The sequence below is a fragment of the Lynx canadensis genome, chromosome C2 (genome assembly GCF_007474595.2).
Source record: "Lynx canadensis isolate LIC74 chromosome C2, mLynCan4.pri.v2, whole genome shotgun sequence".
In the NCBI taxonomy this organism is placed as follows: domain Eukaryota; kingdom Metazoa; phylum Chordata; class Mammalia; order Carnivora; family Felidae; genus Lynx; species Lynx canadensis.
Window position 1 is genome coordinate 153,385,785 of NC_044311.2, and position 19,520 is coordinate 153,405,304.

General features: G+C 48.5%; 1 protein-coding gene across 1 annotated transcript in view; it reads right to left on the reverse strand.

Annotated features, from left to right (window-relative positions):
• The window catches only part of DSCAM (DS cell adhesion molecule), a 279,020-nt gene that overhangs the window by 107,507 nt on the left and 151,993 nt on the right, over window positions 1–19,520 (reverse strand). Inside the window, exons 8-10 of the mRNA XM_032594599.1 lie at window positions 8,515–8,711; window positions 7,418–7,514; window positions 5,932–6,060 (exon numbers count right to left, since the gene is read on the reverse strand). Coding sequence (XP_032450490.1) covers window positions 5,932–6,060; window positions 7,418–7,514; window positions 8,515–8,711 — 423 coding nt within the window. The remainder of the gene's footprint in view (window positions 1–5,931; window positions 6,061–7,417; window positions 7,515–8,514; window positions 8,712–19,520) is intronic.

A 19,520-nucleotide genomic window follows, 5' to 3' on the forward strand; every position in this document is an offset into this window, starting at 1 on the left:
TAAAAAGCCTCTCTCTGGGGCGCCTGGGTGGTTAATTCTGTTAAGCATCCGACTCCGGCTCAGGTCACAATCTCGTGGACTGTGAGTTCGAGCCCGCTGTCGGGCTCTGGGCTGACAGCTCAGAGCCCGGAGCCTGCTTCGGATTCTGTGTCTCCTTCTCTCTCTGTCCCTCCCCTGCTTGCGCTCTGACTCTCTCTCTCTCAAAAATAAACATTAAGAAAAATTAAAATAAATGAAAATAAAAAGCCTCTCTCTGGGTCATTCTGATGCATGGCTAGAGTTTGGAGTCATTTATTTGGCTGAATTGTTACAACATCCTGGTGAGGTAAGGATTTTTATTTTCATCGTGAAGGTCCAGAAACTCAGGCCATTGACACGGCTGCTCTGAGCTGGGGCTGGGCTTTGACCTCACCTGTGTTACCTTGAAGCTCCAGGTCATTTTCCTGTAGCATATCACCTCCACATATTCTCTGCAGAACACCTAATGAGATTGGGTTTCAATTTTCCAGACACGTGCTGAACATCTCTTACGTTCAGATGCAGGCTTTCTGACAAGTGTGTGACTTGGCTGACTGACGAGGAGTTTGGCCAAGTGCAAGAGAGGGGACTCTGGCCAAGAATGAATGTAGTGCCTATGGACATGCAGAACAAGGGTCCGGAGGGCTGTGCACGATGGTTTAGACAGGGCATGTCAGAAGCGTTCTTGGAAACAGTGGGCAGGGTTCCCTGACCTGCCCCAGAGAGATGGAGAAGTTCACAGTCATATTCCTGCCTCTGAAACTCCAAGCAATCCCTGTGGGAAAGGACTGAGGGAGCCCACAGGGACCAGAGTGCTTGTACGCGATTAGGGGTGCTCGCTGGGGAGCCCCACTTGGGGGTCCAACACCCTAAGTCAGGGGGTCAGCAGATCACCAAGGACAAACCTGAGAAGGGTGAACTTGATCTAAAGAAGTGTTCGTTGTTAGAGGCCAAAGACAGGAGGCATGACGGCGACCAGAAGGGCTTTTCTGCAGACAAAATGACACTAAATGCTTAAAAATTTAGAGGCAGCTCAGAGAAGGACCAGTTCCACTGCATTAGTTAATGGAAGGGAGACGTAGCACATAGGGAAAGCCTCTTTTGCTCTGTTCCATGGAGGAGAATGTTCTTGGGGTGAGAGGGAGAAGGGAGGCTGGAGAAAGAAGAAAGTTCTGGAAGACGGCACCTACCTGCATAAGAGAGTCTGTGCTTCCTGGGGGCTGGGTGGTTACATCCTGGGACAAGAGAGCATGCCAGGGCGCTGGGCCCCGCTGGGCAATCTGTGGGGCACGGTGGAGGAGGAGATGGGTACCAGAAGAGGGGACGTGGGCACGAGGCAGGCTACCTTCCAAAGAGGGGAAGGAAGTGAGCTGCTGAGCTGGTGGCACACACAGAGCGAGATGCTGGAATTGCTTGGCGAAGGGCTTCTTTGTGTCCATCCGGAGGAGAAGTGGTCATTAGGAACCAAGTAACGTGGAAGACAAAGCAGCCAGTGGAACTGGTTGAACTACATGAAGAGAACTCGATGACACTGGCACGGCCAGACTGAGATGGTCGGGAGGGTGTCGCAGGAGACACCAGTAAGGGGACTTGGGATATTTTCTTTTCCCTGCTAAACAGAAAACCAAGAGAGTCATCTGCCTTCAAATCCTGGAAGGGATAGCATTTGACCAAAGGTTTCAGGGCTGGGAAGAGGGCCACCGGACTCAGGAAGGTCTGTGTTGGTGCAAGAAATGTAAGAATTCTGACAGTCGTGGCTGGGCCAAGGCAGAATGGTGCTTCCTTGGGGCTAGTGAGTTCCCACTGCTGGGACTGTCCAAGCACAGATGGAATGACGGCTTGCAGGGACCCGCTCTGTTAAGAACACAAAGTACAGCCACACGTAAATTAACAAAGAGTAGAGGAAAGTGCCTTTTGGGTGTGATTTCAGTGCTTCAAACAGAGAATGAGAATCAACACGCTAACAAATGTTTACTACAAGTCTCATTTGTATGATGCTCGCTATGGGGGATGCAGGCTCATAGCACAGGGCTGCAGGGGGATTACAGGGGTCCCCCCCAGGGGGTCAAGAGAGCCCTCAGAGGGACAACTTCCCAGCAGGGGAGACGGACCTTAAATATCTTCCCAGTAGAGGATCCAGGTACTAAAGAAGCAGCCAGAAGCTGACCAAATGTTCTAAGGCGTTTAGGATGCTCTATGAGTAGACAAAGGAGCACACTACAAAATGGGTGGTCAGGGAAGGCTTCCTGGAGGAAGTGACATTTAAGCTGTGATTTGAAGGACCAGTTTTCTATGTACGCAGGCTTAAATTAACTATCTTAAATTATGGTTGTCCCTTTCATACACCCAAAATCTAATGTGGAGGCAACAAATACGTGAAAAGCCCAGACCAACATGCTTTTTTACAGCAGTGGATACAGTCACTGCCAGCTGCCAACGCAGATCTTCTGTCCAGGCCTTTCGCACTGAAAGAGGTGGATGGTCTGGAGGGCCCTCCTGGAAATCTGAGGTCATGGAGTCCGGGTTCCTCCCCAGTGACTCTCCTGGGACGCATTCTACCTCAAACTGGGTTCACCGCGCTCCAGGGCTGCGTGAACATCTCAGCCACCCACCAGGCTGGTCCTGTGTGTGGCTGAAAGAGAGTATGACGGATGGATGGAAACTGACTGCAGCCACATCACAGAGAAGGAGCTCTCCTACCTGCGTGATGTAGAGCCCGATCAGTTTGTAATTTGGAAATGCCGTGGAGAGGATTCTTAGATTTGGGTCACAGGTAAATTAAGTGCGACCAGTATTCACTGAGTGCTCCCAACATGACAGGCACCATGCTAGATGTTGGGACCTAGGGGCACACGATCCCAGAGTTCCTGCCTTCTGGGAACTTATGGGGAGCGCTGGGGGGCGCACTGAGGACTCTTAAATGGGGGACACCGACGGTTTTGGAGGCATTCGATTCATAAGCACTGGGTGCACGCTAGAGTAAGAGCGAAAGCTGCTATTTAATAGAGGTTTGCATCTGCCAGACACAGGGGCAAGTGTTTTAAAGCAGCTCCCGTCTTTAAAGAGTATTCACCAAATACGCATTGGGCGCCCACAGCATGCTGGGTGCTGTGCTAGGTGTTGGGGAAACGGGTTGGGGGAAACTCAATCTGGTGGCACGGGGACTTCCATCCCAGTGAACATGGCACACCCACCAGCAAGTCAACTTGCAATGGCCCTCATCCCACGGAAGGTGGCATTTGTGGTAGCAGGGCTTAGAACTTCTCCGTGGGCAAAACGCAACCCACGACCGCGTCATAAAAGTGTCGGTCCTCCCTAAGGTCATTAACAAATCTGATGCAATCCCAGCAGCAATGCCAAAAATATTTTTATGGAGCTAGACAGGTTTGATGCGATGGCTCCGTGTGTAGAAAGCTAATAAGACACTGAAAGGAAAAGTCGTAAGGGTGAACCGGGGCCACCAGAAGTTGAACCACAAAGCCTGCGTGACTACCGCAATCTAGTGCCGAGGCAGAGATGGACAAAACGGTGGCATTGACTAGAAAGTCCAGAAAGAGACACAGGTGCACGTGGAAAGCCAGGAGGCGATAAAAGTGACATCTGAAACCACTGGGGAAAGGTGGGCTTTTTAGTAAATCATGTTGGGGCAGGAGGATTCCCATCTGGGAAAAGGTCAAAGCAGAGCCAAATCTCCCAGCATACCCAGGAACCAACTCCAAATGGATTAGAGATCTCAATTTTAAAGAGCAAGAGAAAGAAACCATACACGTAGGAAGCAGGGGGGATCGTTTTATAGCCCGGCTGTAGAGAACAGCTTTTCTAACTTGACTCGACATCCAGATGCGATAAAAGGAAATGTTGATAAACATGGGAACAGAAAACACAAACAAACTGCCCACCACAGCCCAGCCAGGAAAGAAAGGAGATGATGCTCTAGGAGCACGCCAGAGCGTGAGCGGGAGGCCAGAAATGCGTCCTTGCAGAGGTGACGTGAGGAGTGGGGTCTAAGGAGCAGGTGGGGGTAAGCATGGGAACCGTGTGGTCCAGGGAAGGGGGGCGGTTCTCCAGCCGGAGGACGGCCTGTGACCTTTGAAGGACTCATCACAGGGAGAGGTTGTGGTGTCCCATGTCACAGAGGGGAATGCTGAGGGCAGGGGACGAGTGAAGGCACACGGCCAGGTAGAGACAGGGCCAGCAGTGGAGCCAGGACAGGTTGTGCAACCACTGGACCATCACTGGCACCTGGACACCGGCACCGAGGCACTGATCCTGCTGTCCTGGGAGCCTGCCTGGGGACCCACGCCAAGAGCACAGAAGCCCAGGGTCCCGCAGTCAGTGCTTGGCCAGAGGCTGGCGGGGCCATCCCTCCCCCACCTGGGCCTCTGTGGACTGTCCCCATGATGTGTGCGTGCGTTTCTCTGGAGAGCTCACTGTTACCATCAGTTTCGGGGCCACTCTCTGCTAGGCACATGCTGGCTTCACTAAGGAGTGTTTCCTTTCCTTCAAGACGGGCATGGCGGACCTTGGGATCCCTGGGCTCCTTCCTGACCTAGGTCTTTAGAACAAAGGCAGGGCCTCCTTGCTTCCCTTTGGCCCTGGAAACCCGTTTCTCCCAGTTCCTGAAAGAGCCCTGTTTGGGCCAGCACCGTCTCCAGCCTGCTCGCCATCACTGTGCCCCCGCCTCCAGCCTGCGCTGGCTGTCCTATCCGCTGATGACAGTGCCCCAGGCAGCCATGGAGGGCCTCTCCCGAAGCCCCCCCCCCCGGGCCCTGTGCATGCATGGCTCACTGCCAGGTCTCTGTTGGGACTCTGGGTCACAAGATGCTCTAGCGTGCTTCCCAACCCAGCTGTGCACTGCAAGTCTCAAGTGCTGTTTCTAAAATCCCCGTTCTTGGGGGTTCTTAGCGTTCACGCATTGCTTCGGGGACACTCCACCCTCGGCCGTCCTTTCCAGCTCCTGCCACCCTCTCGTCCTGCCCTTTGCTCACTCGTCCTGAAGCATTCCTCACTTGCGACCTGCCTCCAGCTGCCCCGAGCTTTGGTTGTCACCAAGGTCTCAGCTCAAAAGATACTGTGCAGGTCACGGACAGTGTCACCTAAAGTCTGGTGGCTGGAAAGGAAACAATAAGGCTATGCGTGGTCTGCGAGGAACTTGTTAACCCTACACATGCTGGCGAGGCTCTGATTCCTCTTATGAGAGGCAGGAAAAGTTCCCGCCAGAGGCCGCAGTGAGGTAGGTGTTCTCCCCTCGGCCTGATGGATCGTAAAGTTCCAAGTGACCCTGGCATTCGTGATCCCTTTAAGGGGATAAACGGACACACCTGTCACGGTCCTGACACTGGGTCTGTTTTACTCGTGGCCCCTCTGCCGACTGGCCGAACGCGGGCCTGTCCCTGCGGTCCTTCCAGGACATCCCCTGCGGGGTCAGTGCCCGTCTCCGCCAGGAGCAGCTCTCCTGCCTCTGCACAGACTCGGCCCACGGACTCCAAGCACAGCTGGAGCCCAGGCTCTGGACGGAGTCCCCGTAGCGAGCAGCCACAGGGAAAATGGCACGTGAGGACAGCAAGGGGGGGCAGGAAAGAGGACATCAGTGGCCAGTGGCCAGGTGCTGTCCGTACCTGCCCCCTTGCCGGCTGGTGGCAAGAACGCCAGGGTGGCGGGCAGGGAGCAAGCCCGGGGCCCGGAGAGAAAGGAGGGGGCCCTGAGGCAGAGATGGGCCCCTGCACACAGACCGCACCCCAGAAAGGAAATGTGGAGTCCTTTGTGCGAGAAGAGAGACAAACCGGTAAAAGGAGCCCCCTCGGAGTTTCCGTGGAGTCCAGGTTTATTCTTACAGGTGATCATGAATAACAAAGGAGAGCAGTAACAGGGCCTTTTGAAGTGAAGTAAAGCTGGAGGGAATAAAGAGCTTACCTGATTTATTTTTGCACTCAATATCGTAGCCCGTGATGGGGCTGTTGCCGTCAAACCCCATGGTCCACCTGAGGGTGATTGTGCGAGCTTTCACGTCTTTGATCTCAATTTCGGGAGGGTCTGGGGGCTCTGCGCAATCGACAGGAAAACCCGGGCTTAGTTCAAACATGGCTCAGACAGAGGACGCGGGTGGAAATGCTGAGTACGGCTCCCGAAAAGCCCTGCCAGCCTTTGACAGCAGCTGAAACTTTTACCTGGAAGCATTTTTTTTTCCTATTCGCATAGCAGGGACGAGAAATTCCACTTTTCCCCAAACGCCAATGTTTACAGCAGGGCTCTGTAAGCAGGCTTTTATCGCGGGGCTGGGCCACCAAACGAGGATGTCACTCTTCTGGTTTGGAATCTCGAACTCAAAAGAATGTCTGGGCTTCAAATGTTAAACTTCCCTTGTCATTTGCACCGTTTGGCGTAAGGATCCCTAAAGGTGGGCTAACCAGGCACACTGTTACACGTGGTGCACTCTGTGGGCCCTCAGGGTCACCTGACCCAATTCCTTTAAGGACTTTGCTTCCTGTGTTTTAGGGGCTGCACCTTGACATCATCATGGGCATTGCAAGAAACTGTTTTAACACCAGCTGTGTGCATGTTCAACATTTTCTGGGAATCAGGAGCTGTTACGTAGCAGGCTGAGCCCACACAGGGGTCTGAGCCTGGGCATACACTTAGGGATGGGGGGGGGGCATGGGACAAGCTGAGGGCAAAATACAGGCTGGCACACCGCCCCCCGCCCCCAGTGGAATATGTGTGATATTCCTCAGACAGTCCTGGCGGCCCAAGAACAAAGGAAAGGGGTTGAAGTGCGTGCCATGGTGATGTGGGGAAACTAAGGCAAATGAAAAATTAAGTTCCCTACTGCCTACAGCCCATTGAAAAGTCCTTGAGACCAGCAGAGTGCCTTCCCTCTAGGAGCTCAGCTGCCTCAAGGATGACACTTTGCTGGGGACAAAAGGGAATCTTGCCTTAACATTGTCCCAACCTCGAGGACCCTGTAAGTCTGCTTCCTTTATCTCAACTCCCCCAAGATATACGCTGGTGACCCTACTCCAAGCTTCTGGCCCCTGATATAGATCTGAAGGGGCTCGTGACTGAGGTTTTATTAAATGGTAATAAATGGTGTTTCCTTAGCAACAGCTAGCCCCTCAAGGTGCTGGAAACCTTGCTTCCAAAATACCTTAGAGACTTACTCTATCCTGGACCCCCTCCCAACCTGAGGGTAGAGAACGAGCTACCCCTCACGACCCCAGTGCAGCTCTTCCTGTCCGTGGGTTCTGTCCCCGTGCTTTAATAAAATCACCTTTTTGCACCAAAGATGCCTTCAAGGATTCTTTCTTGGCCATCAGCTCCAGACCACCCCACCACCATCCCAAAACCCCCTCACTTACTGTCCTAAAAGCCGTGTTTTCCCCCAATTTGGTCTCCTTCCTACCTTGCACTGTGAGCTGAATTATTCCACGGTCCTCCCCATAAGAATTGATAGCATGACAGGAGAAGAAGCCAGAATCTTCTCTAACAGTTGGCAAAATCTATGTGTAAAGCAGAAAGAAATCCATCTTATCCAGTAGTATGGAGCAAGAGCAACTAAAAGGACTTTTGATGATAAAAATCTCTCCATTCCTACCCTTCCGGTCCCCAGCACACCCGCACACGTGCACACACACCCCCGAGAGCAAATTATTTCAGTGCAGTTGTAACGGTGTAGATGGATAGGTTCGACGTACGTTATCAGTGTCAGCTGGTGCTCATTAAATTGGATGTGTAATTTATGTAGGATGCCATGGTCAGGTTGATGTATGGTGTGTGCTTAGCGTATCCAGAGTGCCTAAAGATGCAGATATATAAATCCTGCAGTAAATGCTTGGTCCTACAGGACCCTCATTAGAGTTCTCTCTAGAAGGACTCCAGGATTGGACCTGTGAGTGAATCAATATCAGTGTTTCAAACACAGGGCTTTTTTTTTTTTCTCTGTGTGGGCTATAGCATCATTCACCCCACCCCCCCCCGCCACTAAAAACACCACTCAGTTAACTACCACTAGTACTAAAAAAAATCTAAGAGACTACAATACTTTTTTTCTAGTTTTTGTGATCCTATGTGAAAGACAGAAGCTTTTCTGTTGGATTTGTCCAAGAAAAGCAAACCACTTTTCCTTAGAAAGCCCATCCAATTTGTTTCTTTTTACAGCATGTTAAAACATGTGCACAGCATAAGATGCCATTTTTCTGGGATTAATTATCATTAAGAGACTCGATTCCTACCTTTTTTTTTTTTTTTTTTTTTTTTTTTTGGTTTTTACTACCCTTGGGTTCCCTGCCATGCTCGTTGTAATTTTATTCTTAATAACATTTAAAGTAAAGCACTGTTTTTGCAGGCTGCTCAGGAATCTTGCTTAGGAAGTGGGGAAGAAATGGTAGTCCTGGAAGATTATCTGCTGTTCATCACCCGCATGCCCCCGCTTAGGTGAAAGGACAGGATTATTCTGCCGACAAAGTTAGATGCTGATCTGCTGTGTTTGACGCGTTTTACCTGCAGCGTTGAGATCACTTCCTCTCCCACCTCCTTGGTGGACACAAGGTAACGGGCCATCTCGGGGTTAATGATACGGTCCTCCTTCTCCCAGCGGACGATGATGGGCTTCTCGCCATGGGCTGCACAGCTCATTTCCTTCTTTTGACCCTGAGTGGCTAGGGTCGTATTTGGATAGGACGTTATCATCGCAGGAACTGAAAATCCAAGAAGGACACGACTTATTTGGCAAAGCAGGATTCTTGACTTCCCACCTCAAGCTAAATCAGCTAAATCTGGCTAAATTAGCTAATCAGCTAAATCTGGCTTAAAGGGGTGTTTCCTTGAGGGGCGTCTGGGGGGGCTCAGTCGGTTAAGTGTCCAACTCTTGGTTTTGGCTCAGCTCACGATCTCACGGTTTTGTCAGTTCAAGCCCTGCGTCAGGCTCTGCACTGACAGTGTGGAGCCTCCTCGGAATTTTCTCTCTCTCTCTCTCTCTCTCTCTCTGCCCCTCCCCACCCACATTGTGCTTTCTTTCTCTCAAAATAAATAAATAAACATTTTTAAATAAGAGGTATTTCTTTGAAATAAAATGTATTCAAGAAACCGCTGAGCACGAATCATGAACAGAAAAGGGGCAAGGTGGCAGAAAAGTGAAACCTGATGAAATGAGCCCTAAGCTCATTCATTCAGAAGTTGCCATGGGATTTCATATTCAGGGGGCGCTGCTTTCTTCCCAGCCCACCGAGGGCACACGTCGGTCACGGAATATAGCCTGTGTCCCCGAGGACACATAGGAAAACAATTTTACTTGCTGAATAGATGGGAGAGGGGGCTTCCAGTAGCAAATGACAGTTTCTAACTCTGATTTTCAACTGTGGAACTCTGAAACCTTATCGAGCAACTTAGGCTGGGGCCCTGATCGCTGCTGACCCATCCTCGAAGTGACTTCTAGATATACCCACCGTTGTTACAAACTGTCACCGTCACCTGGAGACCCCAGACCCACCCTTCTCCCGTAACCTATGGCAGGCCATCTCATCCCCAGCGCACCAAGAAAACAGAAACCTCTCTTTGTGCAACTTCTCAAGTTCTCTGTCTCCCACCTCAAAATTCATCTAAAGACCTCCATTCTTGGCCATGTGCTGGGTGACATAGGACTCTGCTCCCACTCCATACACCACTTAGAGATGCAGGGCGGCACAAAACAAGCATCCTTTTAAATGCGCACGCGGCTTCTAAGAAAGTGAGAGAAATCCCAGGGGCCTGAAGCAGAAGTGGCTGTTGAAAGGCCAGAGGTATTATGATGTTGGAGGCAGGGAGCTGAAAGTGGGACCTTCAAACCAGGCTGCTCAAAGGGCCCCACCTTCAGAGAGAGGACCTGCAACAAGGACAACCAGACCCACACGGGGGGAAGGGAAAAGCAAACAGCCTTGGCTTGTGTTATGGATGAAGAGAAAAAAAAAGCCTCCCCTGAAAACCCACAGCTGGTCTGCCTCTATGTGGGTTTGGGGTTAAATTCATGCTAAAGGGGCAATACGCTGGTGTTCCTACTTGGGCCGTGGGCCCGAAGATCCTAGCGAAAGAAACACAAATACACCCCAGTGGGAGGCACACTCCATCCATGCCCATTGGCTCTCTCCTGGCCCGTGCTGGGTCCCGTCTTCCCCACAGTGTACCAGAGTGGGTTGAGACATACCACAACGAGTAAGAAACCTACCGGCTCCGTAGCCTGGACGCCCGCAGGAGAACCCACACTTTGAAGTTTCTCTACAGTCAGCAGGTGTGTGGCAGAGATTAGGAGGCGTGGAGTGGACAGACTAACTGAAGGGAAGAAACACCGTGGGCCCTGCGTTTTATCCTCGCTGGTGGTGAGATCCCCCTTCCAGCACAACTGAGGGAAAGCCAGACTGGCGCATGGGCCCCAGCCTTCAGTCCCGATCACTCACTTCCTCTAGCCGCTTCAAGAAAAAAATTTAATCTTTACCAACAGCTTTTTACATGCCATAATATTCACCTAAGTGCACAGGGGAAAGGGTTTGTCCATTGTAGTAGTTTTCTAGGAGAGCTGAAACAAATCACCACGAGCTGGGTGGCTTCCAACAACAGAAATCTGTTCTCTCACAGTTCTAGAGGCCAGTCCAAAATCAAGGTGAAGGCAGGGCCATGCTCCCTCCGAACTTCTAGGGAAGAATCATTCCCTGCCTCTTCCAGCTTCCGCTGGCCCCCACGATCCTTGGCTTGTGGCCACAACTCTCCCATCTCTGCCCACACTCACGTCATGTTCTTCCTTAAGGGTTTCCCCGGGTCTTCATGTGGATTTCTTATAAGGATACCAGTCATTGGATTTAGGACCCACCCTCACGCAGTATGACTTCATCTTAACTAATTATATCTGCAAAGACCTTATTTCCACATGAATTCACATTCTGAGGTTCATGTAGGCATGAGTTTTTTTGGGGGGGGGGCTCATACACGTATATTTGTATTATCCAACACACACACACACACACACACACACACACATACACACACACACACACACTATTACAACCCAACAGAAGTACATACAGTTGTATAGTTACCACCACATCAAATTTGGTTTTATTTTTTTTAAAGGAAAAAAACTTACTTACTAAAATTAGTAAGTTTATTTTTGAGAGAGACAGGGAGAGAGAGAGAGAGAGCAGAGGATGGCAGAGAGAGAGGGAGAAGAGAATCCCAAGCTGACAGCACAGAGCCTGATGTGGGGCTCTATCTCATGAACTGTGAGATTGTGACCTGAGCCCAAATCAAGAGTCAGATGCTTAGCTGACTGAGCAACCCAGGCGCCCCAACCATATCAATGTTTAGAGCATTTACATTATCCCAAAAGGATTCCCCTGTCCATTTATAGTCCTTTCCTACTCCCCATCCCAGGCAAACAGTAATCAATATTCTGTCCTTCTAGATTTGCCTTTTCTGGACATTTCCTACAAATGGGATCCCATAGTAGGTATTCTTTTGTGTCTAATTTTTGCCTTTTTTCCCCCCACTGAGAATGTTTTCCAGGTTCAGCCATAGTGTAGCATGTATCAGCGTTTTCTCTTTTTTTTTTAATTTTTTTTATATATTTAAAAAATATTTATTTATCTTTGAGAGAGAGAGATAGAGTGTGAGACAGGGAGGGGCAGAGAGAGAGGGAGACACAGAATCCAAAGCAAGCTCCAGGCTCTAAGCTGTCAGCACAGAGCCTGATGTGGGGCTCGAACCCACGAACCGTGAGACTGTGACCTGAGCCGAAGTCGGACGCTTAACCAACTGAGTCACCCAGGCGCCCTTATCAGAGCTTCTTGTTTTTTGTTGCTGAATAATACTGCATTGCACAGGATTAACACATTTCGTTTATTCATTCACAGTTGACGCACATTGGAATTGTTTCCACTTTTGGGATATTATGAATAATGCTGCTACCAAGATTTGCATGAAGGTTCTTGCTTAGACCTATCGGTTCACTTTTCCCAGGTAGATCTCTACTAGAGAAACCGCTGTGTCACACGGAAATTCTACGTTTCACGTTCTGACGAACGGCCACATTGTCATCCCAAGTGGCTTCACCATTTTTACAATCTCTGTGTCAGAAGACGGAGCACAGAAGAGGAAATGGGGGGAATGTTTCCCTTGAACCATAAAAGCAGGGTAAAGCTATAGGTGAGCTCCAGCTGTAGAAAGCCCAGCTGTAGAAAGCCCAGCGCCAACCCAGTGCTGCCACCGCAGAGGTGGGGGTGGTGAGGAGGGTTCCAGGAGAGGCTGACCCATGCCATCTGGGAGAATGAGGCAAACACAGGGGATGGAACCCCTCCTTCTCTGAGATCAGGGCCTGTGAGCAGCATGAGAAGGCTCCACTGAGCTGTGATCCTGGGACAACAGATGGGGACCTTCTCAACATATTCCAATTCCTCACCCCACTGAGGGGAAGGGACTAAAGCCCTGGGAGTTCACCAGCCCCATTCGCTGGTCCAGATAGTCACCAACTGAGGGGCCCTACCCAGACAGAGGGCTGAATGTGCATACCATTTGGAGGGGCCAAAGGGAGACACGGTGTCCCTCTCCAAGGGCATCCTCCAAGGGGGAAGCCCTAGGGGGAGCAGGCAGTAGAGTGGACCACTCCCTCTTATTTGATACTCCTGCCTGCAACTTTGCACCATCCTTTGTCAAGGGTTTGAAGGCTACAGAAAACCTCTGCACAGGACAGGAGGCATGGAACTTGGACATCTGGTGTGTAGAAGGGCAGCTGAAAGGGAAAACTCCCACCCTGACCAAGGGGGAAGTGGACAGGTGCACTGAATATTTGCGCCTGGGGCAGTGCGGGGGACATCCGCTTTCTTGCATGGAGCCTTGTGTGTGATCCCACCCTGCCCAGTGCACTGTGATGCAAGCTCATTATGGTGCAGGGGACCACTTTCTGGAACACAGTTATGGAGAGAGGCCAGACCAGCCTGTGAGGCTCTTCCCATATGTCTCCTTATCACTTTCCCTTTAAGCACAGAGTAAGGATTTCGTTTAGAGTGGCATCGTTTCAGAAAACCCCAACCACAGGAAATATATTTATGGGGAAAAGGAAGCAATCATAAATTGTGTCTAAGAACGCCCAAATAGCCCTAAAATATCTATAAAATGCAAACATGTTAGCAGTAGGAGAAACTGGATGCTCTTTCCAAGTCTCTTCATGTTCATGGGCAGGACAGATGAGTATAGTTCAATTACTTTCCTGCCTACAGCAGATTAACACCCTCCCTGAAGGCAGAAGCTGGCTATTCCCCGGGTAGAACCAGAAAGAAAAGCGGAACTGCCCAAGAGCTGACATGAGAGATGATGGCGGAATGACACAAATCCCGAGATCATGGTGACCAGGTCCACGTGGGTCTTGCAAACACGATGTCTCTCTTCCCTGCACCCTGTGCTCAACATGCCCCCATACCAAGAAGACCATTATCCATCATCATGGGTTTCCAAATGATAACCCTCAACCATTGAGAAAATGTTCACTGGCCTGGTGTGGTTTGCTTAATAAGAGATAGGACTATTTTAAGTATTCGAGAAGATTCCTTTACAAAATGGTTAATCAAAACATTTTAAGTGTCCAAGAGGGTAGGAGAAATAAGTTATGTGGACATTTTATTCATGCAAAGGCGTGGGATGAACTCATTATCTCTCTATAAGCATCCCTCGATGTCTTCCCTTGAAAATAGGCCAGGAAGGAAGGTGGTAGCAACCACTTTCCCCCAAGAGATTTGGAGAAAGAATCAGGGGCACCTGTTGAATACTGGAAGTGTCAGTAGAACGTCGACCCTTGGCAAATGTCCTCAGCGGTGGGGTGCTGGCTACGTAGGATGTATTCAGGCATGCTCATTAATGCATTAAGTCAGGGTCTTTGCCACTGTGAAAAATTCCTTTCTGCGATCATGGTAAACTCCGTATTTGTGTATGTTATCAAATTACTTAGACATGTGAAATGCAGTTGAGTTTTCAATTTAAAAAAAAATGTTCTAAGGAGCCAAATTATTTGAGAATCTCCCAAGAGGCTTTCCTTTGCTCCAACAACCACACGATCTTTTAAAGACAGGAATTGGTTGCCTATTGTAAGACTCACTGGATAAAACTGAGGGCAAAAAATGTGGATAGAAACAGGAAAAATGATTCAAATATCCGAGATCAAGACAGTCTCTGTTATGTCTAACCCATAATTGTCAACTTGTTGCTAAAAAAGACACGTAGATAACAACATATTTGCTCTCACTTGGATGTATGTTGATGTGTGGATTTATCTGGGGGTTAAAGCAAAGGGTCACTTGGTGGCTTTGCATCCACTAGGTCTGTGACAAACATCGTGGACCTCATGTAACAGATGTTGAACAATGGGGGCGTCTGGGGTGAGGGAGTGAGCCAAGGTGTACTGGTGGGGACGTGTGTAATGTTGATTGGTGGCTTCTGCATTTTAAATCCAACGCCAGGTGGAGACCTCGGCAGCAACGCCCAGGGCTGCAGGGATTTGGGGCCCTGGATGGGCTTGTTTGGCATCTCAAGCAGACACCAGTGGATTTGTATAGAACCACAGAGGGTGGGACTTAGGAGTTAATGAGTCAGTGCCTGTCCGCTCTTATAGGTGCTACACCATCAGGCTCGGTTTATTGTTTTGTGGATTGTCTGGATTTAAAAAAGGGATGGAGAAAAAGTTAATGGCAAAGATTAAATGTCTGAAGCTATTACATTTTACATAGTGCCAAGTATTGCGAAACCATCCTTCCAGGATGCAAGGTTCAGCAAAGAAGTCTGATGCATCTGATTCAGCAAACAGTTCCCTCGCACCATTGACAAATGAATGACATTCCCCAATACGTCTTCCTGTTTTACTTCCGTCTTCCTTGTTACTACAAATAAAAGCACCAAGAAACCTTTGCCTCGGAACAACACTGTTCAGTAGGAACAGCCATGTGGTAGCTACAGACACAAGGGTTCACAGAAAGGCAGCTAACGTATTTTATGAGAAGGAGTTGGCTCAATGGAATTGATGAGGCTGATATGGCCTATTTTATTATTATTTGTACATTTTTTTTTGGAGATCTGGTGGTTAAATGTTTCCTAGTGTACTGTTGGATGTATGCAGAAAAATTTGCAGAACAGAAAAAATAATACCAGCTGTCAAAATGGGCAGGTGGCTGTTGGGGGAAATTCTTCCGTGTCGGGGGGACCTTGTATGAAAGCAACACTTCTAACCCCTCCCCCGAATGGAGGGGCAATGACTAACCTGACTTGAGGGTTGGGGAGGAACTGACAAGTGTGACCCAGTTCCTTCCAGATATCTGTTGGCAGAGGGCACGTGTTCCGATCTACAAACTTCCTGTAGTGAAAGAAGATGTGCCTGAGTGAGAGGTGTGTGCATCTCCAGCCTGGGCAGAGATTGGGGTAAGTCTCCCTAATTCTAGAATGTAGCATCTGCAAACACACATCTTCCAGAAAGCTAGTATCCAACCACTCTACTTCTGTGTCTATCTCTTGCTTGATTCTGAACTCAGGGGTATTATTTTGGGGGGCCCTCTTAAACTGTGACAGTAGGTATGGACTGTTCACCAAGCAGAAATTTCTAGTTACCTCTGGAAGCCCAGGTTCCTCTTTCCCCAGTTTTTACCAAGAGACATTATTAAAAATATACCCTAATAAAAGAATGTATTTCCAAGTTCTTCTTGTAGTTGGGTGTTGCCAGCTCAAGGCAATGATGCATCCAGGTGTCCTAGGAGTTGAGCTCCCTTTAGGCTTTCTCTGTTTCCTCCTGTGCCAGCCTGACATCAGGGTCTGATACCTGGAGTTCCAGCTCCCATCTTGGACCTTGAGATGACTCGGGAGATGGGAGCCTGGGTCCTTGCTGACACCATGAAGCTGTCATGCCCAAGCTGGCCCGCCTAACTCCAGAAAACATTTATATGAGAAAAAAGCAAACTATTATGTTTATTTATTATTATTTGGGGCTTTTCTATAATAGGAGATTAAGAATTGTTTTGAGCTGACCTTAATCATGGGTCTTGACTCTTTAGGATGATATGGCAGATGTTCTATACCGAAAAAAACAATTTCTTTTTTAAAAATTTTTTAGAGAGAAGAATGAACGAGTAGGGGAGAGGGGCGGGGGAGACAGACAGAGAGAGAGAGAGAGAGAGAGAGAGAGAGAGAGAGAGGGAGAGGGAGAGAATCTTAAGAAGACTGCATGCTCAGCGCAGAGCCTGATGCAGGGATCAATCCCACGCCCCTGGGATCAAGACTTGAACTGAAATCAAGAGTCTGTCAACCGAGAGATCTACCCAGGCACCACCCCAAAAAACAATTTCTATTGGATGGCTTTGCAGAGAAAGATACAATGTGCAGCATGTATAGTTTCCAAAGTGATCCTCAGTTGCAAACTCATGGTTATAGGATGGGTTACCATCAGCCTATATAACACGGTCGTTGCCCAAGTGTGAATCCTAGGTGTGCCACTTGTTTCCTGAGTGGCCCCAGATAGTCACTTAACTACACTGTGCCTCACTCAGTTTTGTTCTTTGTCCCAGGGAGACAATGATCGTTGAGAGGATTAAAGAGGCCAGCCCGCAGCAGGGTCAGTGCTAGATAAGCATATACTGATGGCATCCCCATGTGTCTGATGGCAGGGACTTGTGATGTCTTCAGATGAGGAATGGATGTGGACTTTTGTTTGGGGTCTGTGGTCTGCTCAGGACTTGGGGCACATCTTTTAGCAAAGACATTTTCAGTTTGGACTCAAATCCATTAACCAAGATTTTTTTTCTCACAAGTGCCAAGTTCGAATTCATGGTAATTAAAGATTCCAGGGCCACAAAAGTGACCTTGAAAAAAAAACTGTGAATAAATCCGTTGTAGGTCCAAGAAGAAGAATATACTGACTTCTCCGTTTTCCTCTCCAAGCTGGGGAGTATGAATCAGAAACTGAAACTCACATATAATTTAGCTTTGAGACATGACCCCCCGGTCCCTCCAGTCAGGAGTCTGATTCCCGCAGACCCCTGAGTGGAGCACAGGATGGAGAAATTTTGGTGGCAGAGCTGGGTTCTAGAAACGAGTACATATTAGTGCCTCACAGTGTCAGGGGTGTGTAAAGGCTGCAACGGAGAGGGCTCCCTGCTGGGTAGGAAAAAAAGTTTGTAAAATGCCAGACGAGGAAAACAGAGAGAGTTCCCATGGGGATATGGCATTTTATTCCCTGGATCGGGGCGTTTTATCATTTCTCCTTCTCCTTCTTCTCCTTCTTTGGAGAGTGAACCAGTTCTGAAATAAGGGTTTCTGTCTTACCTCATGAGCTGCTATGCAGGGAAGCAAATGCTCGGTGAAGCTTGCTGTTCACCCAGAATGTAATTTCCTATTCCTTAAAAATAAAAACCCATGGAAGAACATGTTACTGCTCCCCATGAAAAACACAGCATCGCTTTGAGAAGTTGTTTTCTGTTCTTTCCTTTTCCTAGTAAGGAGAGGTTTAATTGCATTCCACATGGGAGCGATGCCTTGACAAAACCACCTGCCTCTGGCTTCTTAATGGTTTGCCCGTCTTCCTCTTCCAAAGATGCTCTCTTTCTACTCACATTTGCCCTTTGGAAAACTGCCCCACCAAAATAGGTATTTAGCTCTGGTGAATAAACTCTGTATTGAGTCACAAATGTTATGACCAGCTCATGTTTCCCTGGTCCACCCACATATTTTCAGCCTTTTAAAGAAATGGTCAAAAGGATTTTTTTTTTAAAAAAAGGATCATTACCATGGCTCCTTGCAATGCTAATGTTTGAAGGGATGACCTTTTCACCTGTCACAGTCATGGGTGCTGAGAGATGACAACATATCAGCAGAGCAGTGCTTTTTGCAAGGATTTCTGAAGCGTAACAAATGGATGGGGTAATTTAACAGGGATTGGTATCACGCAGAGGCTGTGGGCAAACCCTGCTAGCAAGGGCAAAGGAAAGCCAGACCAGGAAAGCTTTGTTCAGAGAGTGTGTGCTGTGCGCTTTTCCTGCCAAGTTACCCACTACGGAAGGTGCCATTTTTACATTGTGATATGTTGGCTTGTAGATCTCCATCATACACTACGATACCATCTAATAGCACCTCCCTGTTCAGGAAATCTGTGTTCTTATGGCACAAGGGGGCATCATCTGACCTACTTGCTTGCAGCATAAAGATGCAGGTGTCCGGTGGGGCCTCTGACACTGGTCGGGAAAAGTTGTGTGCACTGAAGCCCAACTCACACTCGTGGGACGTGAGCTAGGTAGCCTGAAGTGTGAACAGTGGGAGAATTTACACCACAGGCATTGGCAAACCCTAGAAATCAGGACTCTCTTCCTTCCCTCCACCTACAACAGTTTTTCCTCTTTAATACAGACCACAAAACTGCACAGGGGAGTGTGTCACTATATTGATGACTTTAAGGACTGTTCCCATAATACAGGGGGCACTGAGGAGGCGGTGAGTTCACCTGAGAACAGTAACTAATCTTATTCATAAGAGTAAACCCTACCGATGTGAACAGCTCATCACTGTGTGCTGACATGTAATTCAGCAAAGAGTCCACACATATGTTGCTTTTTCAACTCAGGGATACAGAAGAGGGGACAGTTATATTAATAAGCTGCTGATATTCAAGACGAGTTCTAAACATTACTCTCCTTTTTTAACGGCACAGAACCAATTCTAATACATTTTTGTCTTTTTTCCTCCCTCCCCAGCTCTGCTGAAACTAGCACTGAAAAAGGAACAAAATGAAATACCGAGAAGCCTAGATAATCTCTAACTAGACAACCTGCCTGTCATGGTCGTCTGGTTCAATCCCTTCATTTTACAGAGAAGGAAAGACGAGCCCGGAATAGAGAAGTGGGTGTCAAAGTTTCAGGAGAGGAGTCAACCAGGATCTGACTTAAACGAAGTCTACTCTAGCCCCATCATTACCATCGTCAATAATCATCCCAACATAGAAAGTGGCCGATCTTTCTGGGTGCCCAGGACTCCCTCTGTTGGAGCAGACAAGCCCTGTCTCCTGGGGGTCCCCCTCAGTGCCTCCACTCTGTCAGAACAGAGGTGGCAGAAGAGGGTATGGTCCAAGGATGAAGCAACAAAGCCCAAACTGGAAAACAGAGTCAGGGACACAAGGGTTTATGCTTGGGAGGACCAGGGAGGCAGATGTTGTGAGACATGAACACATATTTTAAACCTACTTCTTCAAGTACATTTTTTTTAACATCACCCACCTCCCCCTGCCCCCACCTCAACATTTGTCTGGGAAAAAAAATCAAACATACAGAAAGTTGAACAGCCATATACCCACTGCCTGGATTCCACAATGAATATTTCATGCGCAGACTTGAATCTAAATTTATTTCAGTGTTCTCTCATCAGCCAATCAAACTTTACTGAATACAGAATTTTCATTATTTTATTTTAAAATAGACCTGGTGAAAGCATGACTCAGTGAGCATCTGGAAGATGGCGAAGGCACT